This window comes from Salmo salar, chromosome ssa01 (genome assembly GCF_905237065.1).
Source record: "Salmo salar chromosome ssa01, Ssal_v3.1, whole genome shotgun sequence".
Lineage (NCBI taxonomy): Eukaryota > Metazoa > Chordata > Actinopteri > Salmoniformes > Salmonidae > Salmo > Salmo salar.
The window spans coordinates 42468516-42486413 of record NC_059442.1 but is presented as its reverse complement, the minus strand read 5'-3'; the positions used below and the strand labels follow the sequence as shown (position 1 = coordinate 42486413).

At 44.4% G+C, this 17898-nt stretch overlaps 1 protein-coding gene across 2 annotated transcripts in view; it reads left to right on the top strand.

Annotated features, from left to right (window-relative positions):
- The first annotated feature begins 514 nt into the window (after nucleotides 1–514).
- LOC106602651 (tau-tubulin kinase 2) overlaps nucleotides 515–17898 on the top strand; it is a 32311-nt gene continuing 14927 nt past the window's right edge. The window contains exons 1-7 of one of the 2 annotated variants that reach the window (XM_045717933.1): nucleotides 515–928; nucleotides 5713–5898; nucleotides 8966–9113; nucleotides 10961–11175; nucleotides 13237–13341; nucleotides 13596–13754; nucleotides 13974–14099. In XM_045717933.1, the coding sequence (XP_045573889.1) occupies nucleotides 5827–5898; nucleotides 8966–9113; nucleotides 10961–11175; nucleotides 13237–13341; nucleotides 13596–13754; nucleotides 13974–14099 (825 nt within the window). In that variant the 5' untranslated portion in view covers nucleotides 515–928; nucleotides 5713–5826. The remainder of the gene's footprint in view (nucleotides 929–5712; nucleotides 5899–8965; nucleotides 9114–10960; nucleotides 11176–13236; nucleotides 13342–13595; nucleotides 13755–13973; nucleotides 14100–17898) is intronic. The other variant, XM_045717930.1, reaches the window with a different exon arrangement.

The following is a 17898-nucleotide window of genomic DNA, read 5'->3' as shown; positions in this document are numbered from 1 at the left end:
GCAACATGTGAGAAAACCTAGCATATGCCCGTTCCTAATACCTATTTATAGATAAGCAATGTTCAAGTGGCAAGAATTAGAGGTTGAGATGTAATTGTTTGGGATTGGCTCCAAATCGAAATGAGCAGTGTTTAACATCCTCTTCATGCTCTTTTCAAGTATTTTATTCTTACAAATCTAATGCTTAGCTTTTATTATGGTTATTCATATCAAAGCACACATGATATTGTGCGGAGGCATGTTATCATCACACAACAGTATGCTTATGCAACAACTTCTACAACGCTGTCATATCTGGATCTTCATTGATGAAAAAAAGCCTGATGTAAAATGAAAGAAAGAAAATAGAATATAATACAATTGAATATAATAGAGGTTGGTGAAATTATAATACGAGGCTACACTTGCAAGAGCGTGTAATAGTAACTAAAGGCTGGGCACCTCCTATCGGGCAAATAAAAACGCAATGTACAAATGTATTATTAGGGAATATTGGGCGCGGCCACGCTCATGATTCATAATACACGTGCACTAGCGCTTTAAAGCCCACGCTCGTTCACATAGCGAGCTGTTGCGAGGGGGATAGGATCGTGAACGCGCGGGCAGGCAGGCAGATCATCAGAAAAGAGTAGATAACACGTCACGAATCTGTAGCGATCGAGAGAGAGAGAGAGAGAGAGAGAGAGAGAGAGAGAGATGCTGAGGTGACAGTGAGAGAGGAGAAAGGGGACGATTAGATAAAACTCATTATCCCTGCTGCTAAATTCACATGTGTGCGTGTGAACTTCAGCTGCAGAATCAACACCACATGGATAACGCACCCACTATGGAATTCCACTCGATGTCTCAACATTCCATCAAGACAAACGTAAAGGATTTTTTGTAACCACACCCGGCTTCTTTCGGATCAAGGATTGGAGCGGCTAAGGTATGGACACCGCTGCTATGCAATCGGATGACACTGACAGCTAGCTAACATTAGCTGATGTCAACATACAGGGATAGAGTAGGCCACATTAGCTACATTTTAAAAGGACTGATGCAATATAGCATCGCTGCCAAGGTCGTTCCATAGCTAGATGCAGTACGATTCCATTCTAGAACGCAACGCTTTCCCCATAGCTAAATCAATGCAAAGAGGCACTCTAGCATAGCCCGTGTGTACACTGTGCGCGCATTCGTAAATCCACTAGGCTAGCTAATTACGCAGCTTCGCTATGCAACAACAGGCGCGGAGGTGGCACATTGCAACCACCAATTAGCCAGTTACATAGTTATTGCATTGTAACAGCTGCCTGTAAGTCATGCGCATTTCTATTGTTTATTGACCACATGCCATTCATGCCATGGTTATGTTAAGCTGACGTGTGTGTGTGTGTTTGTGTATGAGAGAACGAGAGAGAGAGGGGAGGGGGAGAGGAGATGCACAGCAAGCTACAATCCACATGGAAATACATTTTTCATATCAGCTTTGTCACTCAAGTAGTACAGTACTGAATTCATAGCTTGACATGGTGTGGAAAGATGTTAGCCATTACATGATTATTATGCCACCTGATTCAAGATCCAGAACAAGTTAGTTGAGAAGAATATCTTATCAACAGTACAGGCAAACATTACAATACAGAGGCTTACAAACAATCAATACCTGCTTTATTCAGTCATTGATCAATACAGTAGGCTACATGCACTGTAGTAAGGTTCTGATATTGAGAGAGACAACATCATTCACTACTATCATGCCCACTCACTCTGTACTGTAGCATCATTCTTTGGGTGGAGATGGAACGGGCCTGGCCGGGGATGGAGCAGGGCCGACCCATCCCATCCCCACGCTGGCAAAGCTCCAGGGCTTTAAACAGAGAGATGACTGAACAGCCAGGCCCATGGCAGCGGCAGCAGCTAGGGAATCAGACACTCACTCCTTTCATCTCCAGAGGAGGGCGTCGCAAATGGCACCCTATTCCCTACGTAGTCCACTGCTTTTGACCAAAACCCGGGCGCTATATAAGGAATAGGTTGGAAGGTGTCTCTGGTCCACTGGCCCAGGCTGAGGCTGCTGTAACACCCTCTAATGAATTAGATTAAAGCAAACATGGGAGATGTTTCCCCTAGTTTAATGAGCCCTATTTATCGTGTTGACTTGGCGTGTGTGTTTGGGGCGGAGAATGTATGTGTGTGTGGGGGGGGGGGTCTGTGTGGGTGTATGACTGCTCAGAGTCATAACAATGGAAGTAGGCCTATCCAACAGATATCCATCTCTCATTTCATCATTACTGCTCTATTACTGTGGCATGTAGACTTCCAGTTCTCCGGAGAGCAGTGCAGCGGGCAGCACTTTTAAATAGTTCAATCGCCATGGAGTCAGGCAGCATGATTCACGGCGAGACTGAGATGGGTGTCAAAGATTTATGGTGACCGGTCTAATACCAAATCTGTGCAACCAATGTGTTATTCTGATTCATGATTTGCATTGAGAAGTGTCAGAACAGCAGTGTTGTGTTGATCAGTGAGTCACACAAATATGTCCCAAATGGCAGCCTATACCCTATAGGCTACAGTGCACTACTTTTGCAAAAGGGGTGCGCTTAAAAGGGAGTAGGGTGTCTATTTTGGATTCATTCCACAACCATGTGGACCAGCCACCTGCTGGCTGAGTGGGATGGTTCTGGACTGGCTCTGAGGCAGCAGGCTGCTTTCTGGCCCCTGTATTCATAAACCATCTCAAAGAAGGAGTGCTGATCTAGGATCAGGTTTTCCCTATCCAAATACTGTAATCTTATTCATTATGATCTGAAAGTCAAAACTGATCCTAGATCAGCACTCTGAGATGCTTTATAAATACAGATATTTTTTTTGTATAGTGCTTTATGAATACTTTGAGATGATTCGGTAAAATGAAAAGCGCTTTACAAATGTAATAAATGATTATTGGCCCAGATGGAGAGATTGAAGAGGGGATGCTACTTTCTAACAGAAATGTATCGAACTCCATGGAGGGAGGAGATTTGGAATAAAGCCTCTGTGACCTTGAAATTGACGCTACTGCAGAGTGTGTAATATTGGTGGCTTCTCACACAGAGACAGGGAAGTTGGGGTTCCCTGACTGTGTGTAACTTTCCTGCCTCAGGATTTTAGCGGAAGATGGATGTTTCTCATTTTGACCTTCAGACAGAGTTCATTTTAGGCCCTCTGTGTGTTTTCATGTTGGGCTGCTGCTGCTGCTTCTGCACTGTTTAGGCCTATATTCAGACAGGAATCCAGCCCATCTCTTAACATCACTCTTTTCCCAGACACACTTATCTTTTCTCTACTATTACTACACCACACTAAATGCATGCTACTCTGCTAGTCTTATCTGGAACTTGAACTATCTTTGTCCTTAAAAAAAATCTCCTGACATCCATGGAGTGGTGCTTTGACTTCATGACTGCAGTCTGAAGGAGAGGAGATGGAGGGAGAGAGCGAGAGGGAGAGCGAGAGGGAGAGAGAGAGAGAGAGAGAGAGAGAGAGAGAGAGAGAGAGAGAGAGAGAGAGAGAGAGAGAGAGAGAGAGAGAGAGAGAGAGAGAGAGAGAGAGAGAGAGAGAGAGAGAGAGAGAGAGAGAGAGAGAGAGAGAGAGAGAGAGAGAGAGAGAGAGAGAGAGAGAGAGAGAGAGAGAGAGAGAGAGAGAGAGAGAGAGTGTGAGCAGAAAGAGCGATGCTGCTGAGCTAAGGCCACTGACTCCAACAACCTGTCAACAACAGTGTGTCAGATGCCACGGTCTTGATTTCACTGTGATGTAACGGCGTCTGTTCCTGTGCTGTACTTGACGTTTCCCACCCCTGCCCCTTTGCATCTTGGGATTGCTCCTGTGCTGGGGAGACACTGACACTGATGTCATGTCCTGTAACCAAAGAATGCTCTGCGCCCTTGTTGCATAATGCTGGAGTAGCCTACTTGTTCCACACACAGAATGCTGAAGAAAAGTTCTCATCACTGTGGTAGAGACCAGAAGTTAGAGCAGCCTTAAGGGCAGTAAATAGCAGGAGGCAGCAAAATAGTGTCCAGTTTATTAACAATGAAAGGTTGTTCCAGGTGTGTGACGAAATCCAATGAATTATCTACAAAGGTATCTGCAAAATGAACAGACTGCAAATACAGGTTTCGAATATAAATGGGAAACCTAAGCCTCAATCAGGCCTACTCCTCCAAACAAACTATAGCAGGTTGGGGTATACCAGGCTGTGGACAGTCTCCCCACACCGATGAGTACTGGAGCTAGAGCTTAACTGAAGCTCACAGGTGAAACGGGTACCTTTATACCTTCCCTCTGGTCCATACCGTTAATCATGGAGCTCTTTACATAAATATGGAATTACATCATGTAACAGCATCTTCATTATACCCACATTTACATATTTAGGCTCTTAGACATTCCCGGCTTATCCTCAAAGCAGGAATACATTCAATTGAATGAATATAGATGCTTTTCGTAGCAATAGTTCTGCAGGCCAACAGGCGGCAAAACGTATAGTGCAGCCGCTCACCCGTGTGCGCTCGCATTACGCACAGACATGGCGGACAATAAGACAAGAGCGCCGAGACGCGAACTTCAAACACTTGACAGTATGGAAATAAACACACGTCTTTTTCGTCAGTGCAGCGAGTGTTCATGTATCTCTGAACATCGCATGCACTTGGAAGTTTGAAAGAGTGTCAACTACCGCATTTAAATATGAACCTGAAATGCTTCACAATGCAGCTTCACCAAACGTTTCCTCGACACATAATTAGCCTTGCGCACTGTAAATACTCATGATATTGGCAAAAGAGGAAAAGAACGACAGTATATACATTCAGGATACATTAATTACTAGATATATGGGGAAACAATTTATAAGGCGAGTTAAATAATGCGCCTACGTGACGAGAGCTACCGAGTCAGCTTCGTCACACTCGCATTTAAGAGTTTCTTAATAAAGTATCATTTGTAAAAAACCTCCTAGTGACAATACCATTGAAGTCAAATGATGTTGCTGTTTAGGCATTGAACCTCAGCGTTTGTTTTATGACAGAAAAGCGGCAGAGTCATGGAAGCATTCAAATGACTCCCATCTTTTACACATCTGTGACTGGTCAAGTCAATACTGAAGTAGGCCTGACTTGTTATTACACACATGGCTCGTCACTTGGTTATGTTATGGATATGTTGTAAGACAGGTTAAAGATGTGTTATATGCAGGCTATCGATATGTTGTAGAGTGAAGCTAGAGGTGCTGCTGTCAGCATGTGTTTGGCTCTGCTTGGAGTGTGGACCTGCGTGGTGGTGCTGTGGGCTTGAGAGAGAGTTTGCATGAGACAACTGGGAGCAGCAGTTGTGGCAGCTGCACTTAGGCCATGCAGCACAAACTAGGCTTAGCAGGCTACTCCTCAACCCGGGAAGTCAACTTTCAATATCCAGGTTTCAGTCATAAGACCCATAGGCCCCACCTCAGCTGTCATCAGCTATCATCTACACAGGCTAGTTGACATTCCTCCTGCATACAGCACTTTACATCAACAACATATGTATACGCAATTTATGACATGTGCTGATGTACCAAGGGCTTTTATAAATCAATTTGAGGAAGCCTCAATCAAAGCTATGTCTAAAAGGGTTGCAGCGTTACAGTACGTTGACTGTGGTGGTGGTCTTCTGTGTGTTCTGCCTCTCTCCTGGCCTGTTGTCCAGGTTTCCACAGGGTCCTGATGCCCGGCACAATCTAATAAAGCTGGTCGTAGGTAGCAAGAGTCGCAGCAGGGGAGGAAGCATAAAGAAAGCAGCAGTGAGTCCACCACCGGCGGAATGAGTGCTACAGCAACAGAGCAAGCTGACATCCTAACTGTGCTTGTCCTGGTCAAGGAACGATGGAAAGTGGTAAGTGTGCGCGTAAGCTTATGTCTGTGTGTCTCACCGTTAAGTTATGTCATGTTTTCACCCCCTCTGCAAGCACCAATTCATCACAACAAGGCTATCTTTGTCCTCCAAACGTTGCTTAAATTCTCCCCTATGTCCCTATCTTCTCCATCTCACCTACTGTCCTGGACAGTTTGGGGTCAACTCCCTTTGTGTGCAGTGCACATGCAGCTTTCTGTCATGAAGTGGAGTGGAACTTAATATAGCAGCAGAGTAGCTATTTGTAGGCACTCAGTGTGCTTTTCTCAGCACTAGGCCTTGGCCCTATCCCCCTGTCCTCTCCGCTCCACCAGGGGTGTGTGTGTGTGTGTGTGTGTGTGTGCGCCTGAGCGTGTGTGCGCCTGAGCGACGGTGTGGGTGCTTGCACGTGTGTGCTTGCGGGAGTGTGTGTGTGTGTGTGTGTGTGTGTGTGTGTGTGTGTGTGTGTGTGTGTGTGTGTGTGTGTGTGTGTGTGTGTGTGTGTGTGTGTGTACTAGAGGTTGACCGATTAATCGGAATGACCGATTAATTAGGGCCGATTTCAAGTTTTCATAACAATCGGTAATCGGTATTTTTGGCCACCGATTTGCCAATGTTTTTAAATTTTTAAATTTTATTTTTTTATACACCTTTATTTAACTAGGCAAGTCAGATTAAGAACACATTCTTATTTACAATGACGGCCTAGAAACGGGGGTTAACTGCCTTGTTCAGGGGGGATTCGTTTTTGCAACCTTCGGTTACCAGTCCAACGCTCTAACCACCTGCCTTACATTGCACTCCACAAGGATTAACAGGCTGACTACCTGTAACGCGAGGGCAGCAAGAAGCAAAGGTAAGTTGCTAGCTAGCATTAGACTTATAAAAAACGATCAATCTTAACATAATCACTAGTTAACTACACATGGTTGATGATATTACTAGTTTATCTAACGTGTCCTGCGTTGCATATGATCAATGCGGTGCCTGTTAATTTCTCATTGAATCACAGCCTACTTCGACAAACGGGTGTTGATTTAACAAGCACATTTGCGAAAAAAGTACTGTCGTTGCACCAATGTACCTAACCATAAACATAAATGCCTAACAGGAATATTTAGACTTAGCCACCCGTTAGATAAAATACGGAACGGTTCCGTATGTCACTGAAAGAAAAAAAACTTTTGTTTTCGAGATGATAGTTTCCGGATTCGACCATATTAATGACCTAAGGCTCGTATTTCTGTGTGTTTATTATATTATAATTAAGTCTATGATTTGATAGAGCAGTCTGACTGAGCGGTGGTAGACAGCAGCAGGCTCGTAAGCATTCATTCAAACAGCACTTCGCTGTGCTTCAAGCATTGCGCTGTTTATGATTTCAACCTGGGTGGGTATAATTTGTGGAACGTTCCAACAGGAATCTATTCCAAAAACTTTGTAAATAACAAGGTTTCCAAAAAACAACGCATACAAAGTTGTACAGCGGCAGAATAAGATACCGGGTAGGGAGTGGTCTATGTCATTGCGTTTTTCACTCATCACGTTTATTCCGAAAAATGTCTCTCCTCACATGTCTGTTTGCCTATGGACAAACATTAAGAATAAGCTACGTGGTGAGTTGATGCCTATTCGGCAGCTAGTTAGCTAGGTTTGTATGCGTTGCTACTTTGTATGCGTTGTTGGTTGGCAACCTTTTACTTTACGTTTTTTGGAACAGATTCCTGTTGGAACGTTCCACAAATTATACCCACCCCTTCAAGCCTATCAACTCCCAAGATTAGGCTGGTGTAACCAATGTGAAATGGCTAGCTAGTTAGCCGGGTGCGTGCTAATAGCGTTTCAAACGTCACTCGCTCTGAGACTTGGAGTAGTTGTTTCCCTTCCTCTGCATGGGTAACGCTGCTTCGAGGGTGGCTGTTGTCGATGTGTTCCTGGTTCAAGCCCAGGTAGGAGCGAGGAGAGGGACGGAAGCTATACTGTTACACTGGCAATACTAAAGTGCCTATAAGAACATCCAATAGTCAAAGGTATATGAAATACAAATCGTATAGAGAGAAATAGTCCTATAATTCCTATAATAACTACAACCTAAAACTTCTTACCTGGGAATATTGAAGACTCATGTTAAAAGGAACCACCAGCTTTCATATGTTCCCATGTTCTGAGCAAGGCACTTAAACATTCGTTTTCTTACATGGCACATATTGCACTTTTACTTTCTTCTCCAACACTTTGTTTTGCATTATTTAAACCAAATTGAACGTTTCATTATTTATTTGAGGCTAAATTGATTTTATTGATGTATTATATTAAGTTAAAATATGTGTTCATTCAGTATTGTTGTAATTGTCATTATTACCCCCCCCCAAAAAATAATCGGCAGATTAATCGGCACCGGCTTTTTTTTTGGCCCTCCAATAATCGGTATCGGTATCGGCGTTGAAAAATCATAATCGGTCGACCTCTAGTGTGTACTTGCACGAGTGTGTGTGTGTGCCCGTGTCTCCCGGCCATCACAGAGCCAACAGGGAAGGGTGCCATGTGAGGTTAGTGTAGCTAGGACTGGGCCTGGGAGGTTAGTGTAGCTGGGACTGGGCCTGGGAGGTTAGTGTAGCTGGGACTGGGCCTGGGAGGTTAGTGTAGCTGGGACTGGGCCTGGGAGGTTAGTGTAGCTGGGACTGGGCCTGGGAGGTTAGTGTAGCTTGGACTGGGCCTGGGAGGTTAGTGTAGCTGGGACTGGGCCTCGGAGGAATACTAGGCAGTAACAAAGTACAGCGCCATGGCTCCACTTCCTGTGTATAGTACTGACTGAGGAACTGATGTTACGTAACTGCTAATCCATTTGAGATGAGCTGCTTCTGTCACACACAATTGTGTGTGTGTAGGGGGTGGGGAAATGTGTGTGTGGATACTGATAAGAGAGGGAGAAACATGTAAATATGTCTGTGGTAATGGGAAGGGGGAAGTTTGGAAGAGGAAGGGTGATGGGAAGATTTGAAAAATAAAATAATGAAGCCTATGTTTTCCACATCATGACATGATGTTTTGCCTTGGGATGTGTGTGTAGGCAAAGAAGATTGGTGGTGGTGGCTTCGGGGAGATCTACGAGGCGTTGGACCTGCTGACCAGGGTCAGTGTTGCTCTGAAGGTGGAGTCAGCACTGCAGCCCAAACAGGTCCTCAAGATGGAGGTGGCCGTCCTCAAGAAACTCCAGGGTAAGACAGCAATTACCTGCACTTAACCTGCCCTCTGGCTTCTGCCCCCTGTCCACCCTACACTAAACTCAACCACAACCCCCTGCCCTGCCCTAAACTCAACCACAACCCCCTGCCCTAAACTCAACCACAACCCCCTGCCCTAAACTCAACCACAAGCCATCTGCCCTAAACTCAACCACAAGCCATCTGCCCTAAACTCAACCACAACCCCCTGCCCAAAACTCAACCACAACCCCCCTGCCATAAACTCAACCACAACCCCCTGCCCTAAACTCAACCACAAGCCCCCTGTCCTAACCTCAACCACAAGCCCCCTGTCCTAACCTCAACCACATACTCCCTGCCCAAAACTCAACCACCTCGGCACTAAACTCAACCTCCCCTAACCTGACCAGTAGTAATTTCAAAGTAGACATTCAATCTAATGTAATCTCAATAAATTGAATATATATTTTCTTAAAGGTACATGCTCTATTTTATAAGGCAAGGTGATACTGACACTGAAGGGTAATATGTGGAGATGGAGAGAGAGAAAACAAGGAAGTGTTGGCAGCGGGGATACAGGACACAGAGTGTGAAAGGGCATCACTACTGGTGTGTATAGGGGGCTCCGGAGTGGGGCAGCGGTCTAAGGCACTGCATCTCAGTGCTTGAGGCGTCACTACAGACACCCTGGTTCGAATCCAGGCTGTCTCACAACGGCCGTGATTGGGAGTCCCACAGGGCGGCGCACAAATGACCCAGCGTCGTCCGGGTTTGGCCGGTGTAGGCCGTCATTGTCAATAAGAATTTGTTCTTAACTGACTTGCCTAGTTAAATAAGGTTATAAATATAAATGACCCTAGCCTGGCTTCAAATCAAACTCCTGATAAAATCCTCCTTCATAGCAGCGGTTCAACAGACCAATTAGGAGAGGAGTTCCTTTGGGGGGCTTTTTGTTTTATTTTTCTTTCTTCCTTTCTCTCTCTTCTCCCTTGGCCTTCTTCCCCTCTGTCTGTCTTTCTGTTTCTCTCTCTCTCTGCTCTCTTTTTTTATTTTCTTGTTTTCCCTCTCTTCCTTCTCCCTGCCCTTTTCCCCGCTCTGTCAGTTTTTTTTCTCTCGTTCCCGAAAATCAATGGTCTGAGAAAGATCATGTTTGCTTTCTAATGGTTGTGTGTCTACTGTGTGGTGTGTGTGTGTGAGTGTGTGTGTGTGTGTGTGTGTGTGTGTGTGTGTGTAATGGTCGTGTGCTAGGGGATTATGGTTCTATAGCGTCCTGAGGGAAAGAGGATGTAACTTGAAACGTGCTCGAATCTTCTCGTTCTCCCATCCCCCAACATGTCTCCTCCAGCCTCTTTTTCTCAACACACATTGACTGAAAGGCTTAAAGGAAGCCTTTGTAGATGATTTTATGGGAGAACAAACATGTATGGTAGGCCTTCTCACACTTCTCGAGCGTTCGTACACCGTCAAATATAATGATGCCAGTGAATGGGAGGAGGAAAAGGACGAGAGAGAGAGAGGGAAGATGTAGTCGAGAATGTAGTGAAAGATTGAGTGTACGGGAGAGTAAGAGTGGGGTCTCTCCCTGTGCTGAAGGGTGTGGCCGGAGTCGAGTTGTTCAGCAGACTCCCCTGAGACGTGCACGCACACACACACACACACCATAAATCAGCATGGGCCACGGGCAAGCTGTCAGAGGCGAGTTGTGGGCTGGATGGGGGGTGGGGAGCACATTGGATGGCCAGTAGAAATATACACGTGCTGTATCAGATTGAGATTAGATAATGGTTAGATTAGATTATGCTTGATCATTTTATCAAATCTCTTCTATTCAATTTGAATTGTATTCTATTTTCCCCCAGGTAAAGACCACGTGTGTCGCTTTGTTGGGTGCGGCCGCAATGATCGCTTCAACTACGTGGTGATGGAGCTTCAGGGTCGTAACCTGGCCGACCTGCGGAGGAGTATGACGCGGGGCACGTTTACAATCAGCACCACCCTGAGACTGGGACGACAGATACTAGAAGCTATAGAGAGCATCCACTCTGTTGGCTTCTTGCACCGAGACATCAAACCGGTGAGACGGGGTCAGAGGTGTGTGTGAGGGGGTAGGGCTGATGCGGTGACCGTTGAGTCACGGTAATCTCCTCTTATGCGCTCAGGACATGTGTTGGTAGTACCCAACTCGCTAACGATCATCAGGTTACTAATGGTCTGGTACTCAGGTCTCTGTTGTCCCTCTAACCACTCTGACATCAATGCAAATACAATGGAAAATCACAAACACTTATCATCAAAACAGTAGGTGCTTTTAAAACTCATCTCACTGTGATTGATCACTTTGAAGAATGAAGTTCAACAACAGGTGGAAACTGAGTGGAAAACATGGTCGTTGTGGATGATGTATTAAAGCCCAACACAAGGAAATGGACACAGCTTTCCAAGGTGATGATTCATTCAGAACACTCATATGCATACTGTATATATGATCCCATAAAAAACTAAAAAGTAAAACATTTAAATAATGATTGTGCTGTTATACAATACATAGCCTACCGCATATTACACATGGCATAAAAACATACAAAAATATACTGATTTAAGATTTCTTTGGTACGTCATTTATAGGACCTGTTTCAAATTATAACTTTTATCCTCAACATAGCCACTTCATATGCGCACTCTTGCTCCGGGAATGGGAAAAACATCCTTTCTATTTTATTCAGCTAAGTTCAATTATATTCTTGTTACTATAAAATCATATAATATTGTCACATGTGCTCCCTCTCAGGCCTCTAGGTCACCAGGCTCCTCGTTAGGGCGCACACCTGTCACCAGCGTAATGCGCATAATGACACTCACCTGGACTCCATCACCTCCTTGATTACCTGCCCTTTATATGTCACTCCCTTTGGTTTCTTCCCCAGTCGTCATTGTTCCTGTTTCATGTCGGTGGGCTGTTCGTGTTTCTTGTTTAGTTTATTAATTAAATGTATTCACTCCCTGAACTTGCTCCCCGACTCTCAGCATACATCGGTACAAATATAAAATAATGGCACGGGACTTATAAGCATATCTAGTCTACTAAATGAACAAGCCTACAGCCTAAGGCATGGAGCACAGCCAGATAACATACAGTATCTAGTCTGCTAAATGAACAAGCCTACAGCCTAAGGCATGGAGCACAGCCAGATAACATACAGTATCTAGTCTGCTAAATGAACAAGCCTACAGCCTATGGCATGGAGCACAGCCAGATAACATACAGTATCTAGTCTGCTAAATGAACAAGCCTACAGCCTATGGCATGGAGCACAGCCAGATAACATACAGTATCTAGTCTACTAAATGAACAAGCCTACAGCCTAAGGCATGGAGCACAGCCAGATAACATACAGTATCTAGTCTACTAAATGAACAAGCCTACAGCCTATGGCATGGAGCACAGCCAGATAACATACAGTATCTAGTCTACTAAATGAACAAGCCTACAGCCTAAGGCATGGAGCACAGCCAGATAACATACAGTATCTAGTCTGCTAAATGAACAAGCCTACAGCCTATGGCATGGAGCACAGCCAGATAACATACAGTATCTAGTCTACTAAATGAACAAGCCTACAGCCTAAGGCATGGAGCACAGCCAGATAACATACAGTAGGTCAACTCGTATTCTGTTCTTCTGAAATACATTTTCTTCATATCATAATGTTTCTTTAGACCTGCCTAAAATATTTATTGTGATCGTGTATTTTCAATTGATTTAATATGCTTTTTTAAATGTAGATTTTCCAAAGGGCTGCATCAGTGGCTTATATGCGGCTTGTATGTGTGGAGGCCTGGAGATGCTAAACGTGTTTATGTTAATTAATGGTCAATTACCGTAAGACCAGAAGACTTTTGCATGACAATAACCGGCTGCCAAAATTTCATGACCGCCACAGCCCTATGAGCGGGTATGACTTTTTGGAAAGAAGGGATGTATTTCTGTGATAGTGAAGAGAATCAGACTGATAGTTGATATTTAAATCTTTTTTCTCTCTCTCTCTCTCTCTCTCTCTCTCTCTCTCTCTCTCTCTCTCTCTCTCTCTCTTTATCTTTATCTCACTACCTTCTTCTATCCCCATCTCTCTCCTAGTCCAACTTTGCCATGGGCCGTTTTCCCAGTACCTGTAGGACCTGCTACATGCTGGACTTTGGTCTAGCTCGCCAGTTTACTAACTCCTGCCAAGAGGTCCGACCGGTAAGTGTCTGTGGTGTTGAGTGTGGTTAGACACTGGGGGTCGGTTTCCCGGACACAGATTAAGCCTAGCGCCAGACTAAAAAGCATGCTTAATGGTGAATCTCAGTTGAAATAGCTTCTTTAGTCCAGGACTAGGTTTCCATCTATGTCCGGGAAACTGGCAATGTCTGTTTGTTGAATGTGTGCTATTGTCATGTAAGATTCCTACTATGTTAGTCGTCCAGCAGCTTGTGAAGTCTCTCTTTCTCCCCCAGCCACGACCAGTAGCAGGGTTCAGAGGTACAGTCCGCTACGCATCCGTCAATGCACACAAGAACAAGGAGATGGGTCGGCATGACGACCTGTGGTCTCTCTTCTACATGCTGGTGGAGTTCATGGTTGGCCAGTTGCCATGGCGAAAGATCAAAGACAAGGTAAGCATCTAGCTTGAACATTCCTTCCTGTACACCAACCAATCAGCAGTCTCTGAAATAATAGTCAGGATACAGACGTACATGACTCGTAGTGGCAACATTACCTTTGGCTAACACTAACTTATGTCACAGCTCTGATGTCACTGCATATGAATGTACTCATGCTCCTGTGTGCGTAGATAAAATAGTTCCATTGTAACATGTGTGAACCCTCCCCAGGAGCATGTAGGGAAGCTGAAGGACACCTATGACCACAGGCTCATGCTGAAACACCTGCCTGCTGAGTTCACTGTCTTCCTGGATCACATCTCTAACCTGGACTACTTCACCAAACCAGACTATCAGGTAACTGTGTGGGCGGGTGGTAACACGACACATCTCTCTCCTTGCACCTACTGCATGTGTGTGTATACAGTATCTGTACCTTTTAACTGTTTAGAACTAAGCACTGTGTTAGTTCCATGTGTCAATATACAGCAAGTCACAGTTAGCGCTGTTGCGGTGACCGTATTACCGCCACGCCGGTGGTCACGAGTCATGAAGGCAGTCAAATTCCATGTGACCGTTTAGTCACGTTAATTAGGCTTCTCCAAGCTCTGATGCTGCTGATGGTCGTTAGTAGCCTACCAAACTTGGTAACTGCAGCACTCTATTGTCCCTCTAATCACTCGGACATCAATGCAAATGTCTTTGAAAATCGAATCAAAGTGTGATGGCTTCTACTAAAGAGGAGGATCAGTTTTCTATAGGCTAGGCCTACTGTATTTATTTCTCAACTTTCCTAATATTAAACACATTGCTTCTCTTTACAACAGGAGTATAGCCTACCTGACTGGCATGAAAATCAACCACGGGGAAAAGCGTCATCCATTTGCTATTTAAGTGCATAGATTATGTATTTTTTCCCACTGTCCCTGTTTAGATACAGGTGCATGATAACGGTCCATTCTAAATCAAAACAAATTTCACACATAGCTTATTCAGTATATGTAAAGGTTATTTCAAGAATAGTCTGATGGGTGACAATATTAGCCCATCACTTGTGAATTATATTTTTTCGCCCAGCATAAGAAACAATGTATTTTTTTGTGACATTTTCGAATCATAGTCGCACACCTCATGTAGCCTAGCCCATAGACCTATATGTTTTAATAAGGTTTGTATCACAACTAAAGTAGATAGAGGCTGAAATACATAAGCTGCATGTGAGTTTCAAGTTTGGGGAAGATAATTTTCACATAAAAATGGACCTTTATAATAAAAGCATTACATGCATAATTGCATTTGCGCTCACTTTTGATAATGGTGTTTTCTGTTAATGCAACATTCGCGCTTATAGCTTACTGTGCGCATTGCTGCGCTTATAATGTGAAGAAATTGCCTAATAGTTGATCAACATTTTAAGTTAAACGTTCTGATCTGTTGGGTCAGCCACATTGCGTAGTGGTTATATTCATTTGGGATCTATCGCATCCCACATCTGTCCCAGACTATGTTTGGAATATTTATTTCTCGCACAGAATAGAATAGGAAGGGCACAGTGGCCACTGGCCACAAAAGGCATGGATTTTTTTAGGGTGCATTACCTCCACACAAAGGGGATGACACCGTGAAATTCTAGGCATTATGAAGTGTTTGTCAAATTGTGAATGAGTGACTGATGTAGTGTGTACAGCCTGCGCAAAAAACAAAACAGAGCTCATGCCTTTCAAGCAACTTTTTTCAAATCATCATTAGAGTCTCATCATGCAGCCTTAAAATGTATTAAAGATCTAAACATATAGCTCAACGTTTGCAGAACACCTAAAGTTATATTAACTCTAAATTAAGCATATAGGAGTACCGATTTATTTGTTAACCGCTCAACACAGAATAGCCCTATGTGCACACTCCCTCAAATCATTTGGAGAAAATATCCTTTCTATTTTATTCAGCTTTGTTCAATTGTATTCTTCAAACTATAAAATAATGCTACAGAAGTCTAAGCAAATCTTGTCTGCTAAATTAATTAGTGTAGCCCACAGGCATTTGGCATAGCCAGATCAGGACCGAACATAAGGACAACTCAGAGTATGCTATTCTGTTCTTCTGAAATAGACCACATTTTCTTCATATCATGCTTCTTTAGACCTGTCTGAAATAAATAATGGTGTAGGCTTCAACACTGAAGCATGCATGAGAGCACCAGCTGTTCCGGACGACTGTGTGACCATTCTCTCCATAGCCGATGTGAGCAAGACCTTTAAACAGGTCTACCTTCACAAAGCCGCGGGGCCAGACGGATTAACAGGACGTGTACACAAAGCATGCGCGGACCAACTGGCAAGTGTCTTCATTGACGTTTTCAACCTCTCCCTGGCCGAGTCTGTACTACCTATCTATGTTTCAAACAGACCACCATAATCCCTGTGCCCAATAAAGCGAAGGTAACCTGCCTAAATGATTACCGCCCCGTAGCACTCATGTCGGTAGCCATGAAGTGCTTTGAAAGGCTGGTCATGGCTCACATCAACACCATCATGCCAGAAACCCTAGACCCACTCCAATTCGCATACCGCCCCAACAGATCCACAGATGACGCAATCTCAATCGCACCTCACACTGCCCTTTCCCACCTGGACAAAAGGAACACCTATTTTAGAATGCTTTTCATTGACTACAGCTCAGCGTTCAACACCATAGTGCCCACGAAGCTCATCACTAAGCTAAGGACCTGGGACTAAACACCTCCCTCTCCCTCTGACGGGCCGACCCCCAGGGGGTAAGGGTAGGTAACACATCTGCCACGCTGATCCTCAACACTGGGACCGCTCAGGGGTGCGTGCTTAGTCCCCTACCGGTAATCCATGTTCACCCACGACTGCATGGCCAAGCACAACTCCAACACCATCATTACGTTTGCTGACGACACAACAGTGGTAGGCCTAATCACCGACAACGATGAGACAGCCTATAGGGAGGAGGTCAGAGACCTGGCAGTGTGGTGCCAGGACAACAACCTCTCTCTCAATGTGAGCGAGACAAAGGAGGTGATCGTGGACTATAGGAAAAGGCGAGCCGAACAGGCCCCCATTAACATCGACGGGCCTGAAGTGGAGCGGGTCGAGAGTTTCAAGTTCCTTGATGTCCACATCACCAACAAACTATCACGGTCCAAACACACCAAGACAGTTGAAGAGGGCATGACAACACCTTTTCCCCCTCAGGTGACTGAAAAGATTTGTCATGGGTCCCCAGATCCTCAAAACGTTCTACAGCTGAACCATCGAGAGCATCCTGACCGGTTGCATCACTGCCTGGTATAGAAACTGCTCGGCATCTGACCCTAATGGCACTACAGAGGGAAGTGGGTTCAGCTCGTACATCACTGGGGCCAAGCTTCCTGACATCCAGGACATATATACTAGGCATTGTCAGAGGAAGGCCCAGACTCCAGTCAGCCGTCATAGACTGTTCTCTTTGCTACCGCACGGCAAACGGTACCGGAGCACCAAGTCTAGGACCAAAAAGCTCCTTAACAGCTTCTACCCCCAAGCCATAAGACTGCTGAACAACTAATCAAATGTCCACACGGACTATTTACATTGCCCCCCCCCCCTTTGTTTTTTACACTGCTGCTACTTGCTGTTTATTATCTATGCATAGTCATTTTACAAATTACCTCGACTAACCTGTACTCCTGCACATTGATTCGGTACCGGTACCCCCTGTATATAGCCTCATTATTGTTATGTAAATTGATTGTGTTACTTTTTGATTCCATTTTTTTTTTTACTTTAGTTTATTTAGTAAATATTTTATTAACTATATTTCTTCAACTGCATTGTTGGTTAGGGCTTGTAAGTAAGCATTTCACGGTAAGGTGTTGTATTGTACCTGTTGTGTTCGGCGCATTTGACAAAACATTTGATTTGATTTGATTTTGTTACATGGATTTGTAGATTGTAGATTTTCCAAAGGTCATCATCAGTGGCTTGTAGGCTATGTGTGTAAGCCAGCAGATGCTAAATGTGTTTATGTTAATTAACGGTCAATTACTGTGAGACTGACAGTTATTTCCTTAACAATCACCGGCTGACGAAATTTTGTGACCGCCACAGCCCTAATCAGTCAATATTTGTCTATGAAGGGGAGAAGACAGAAT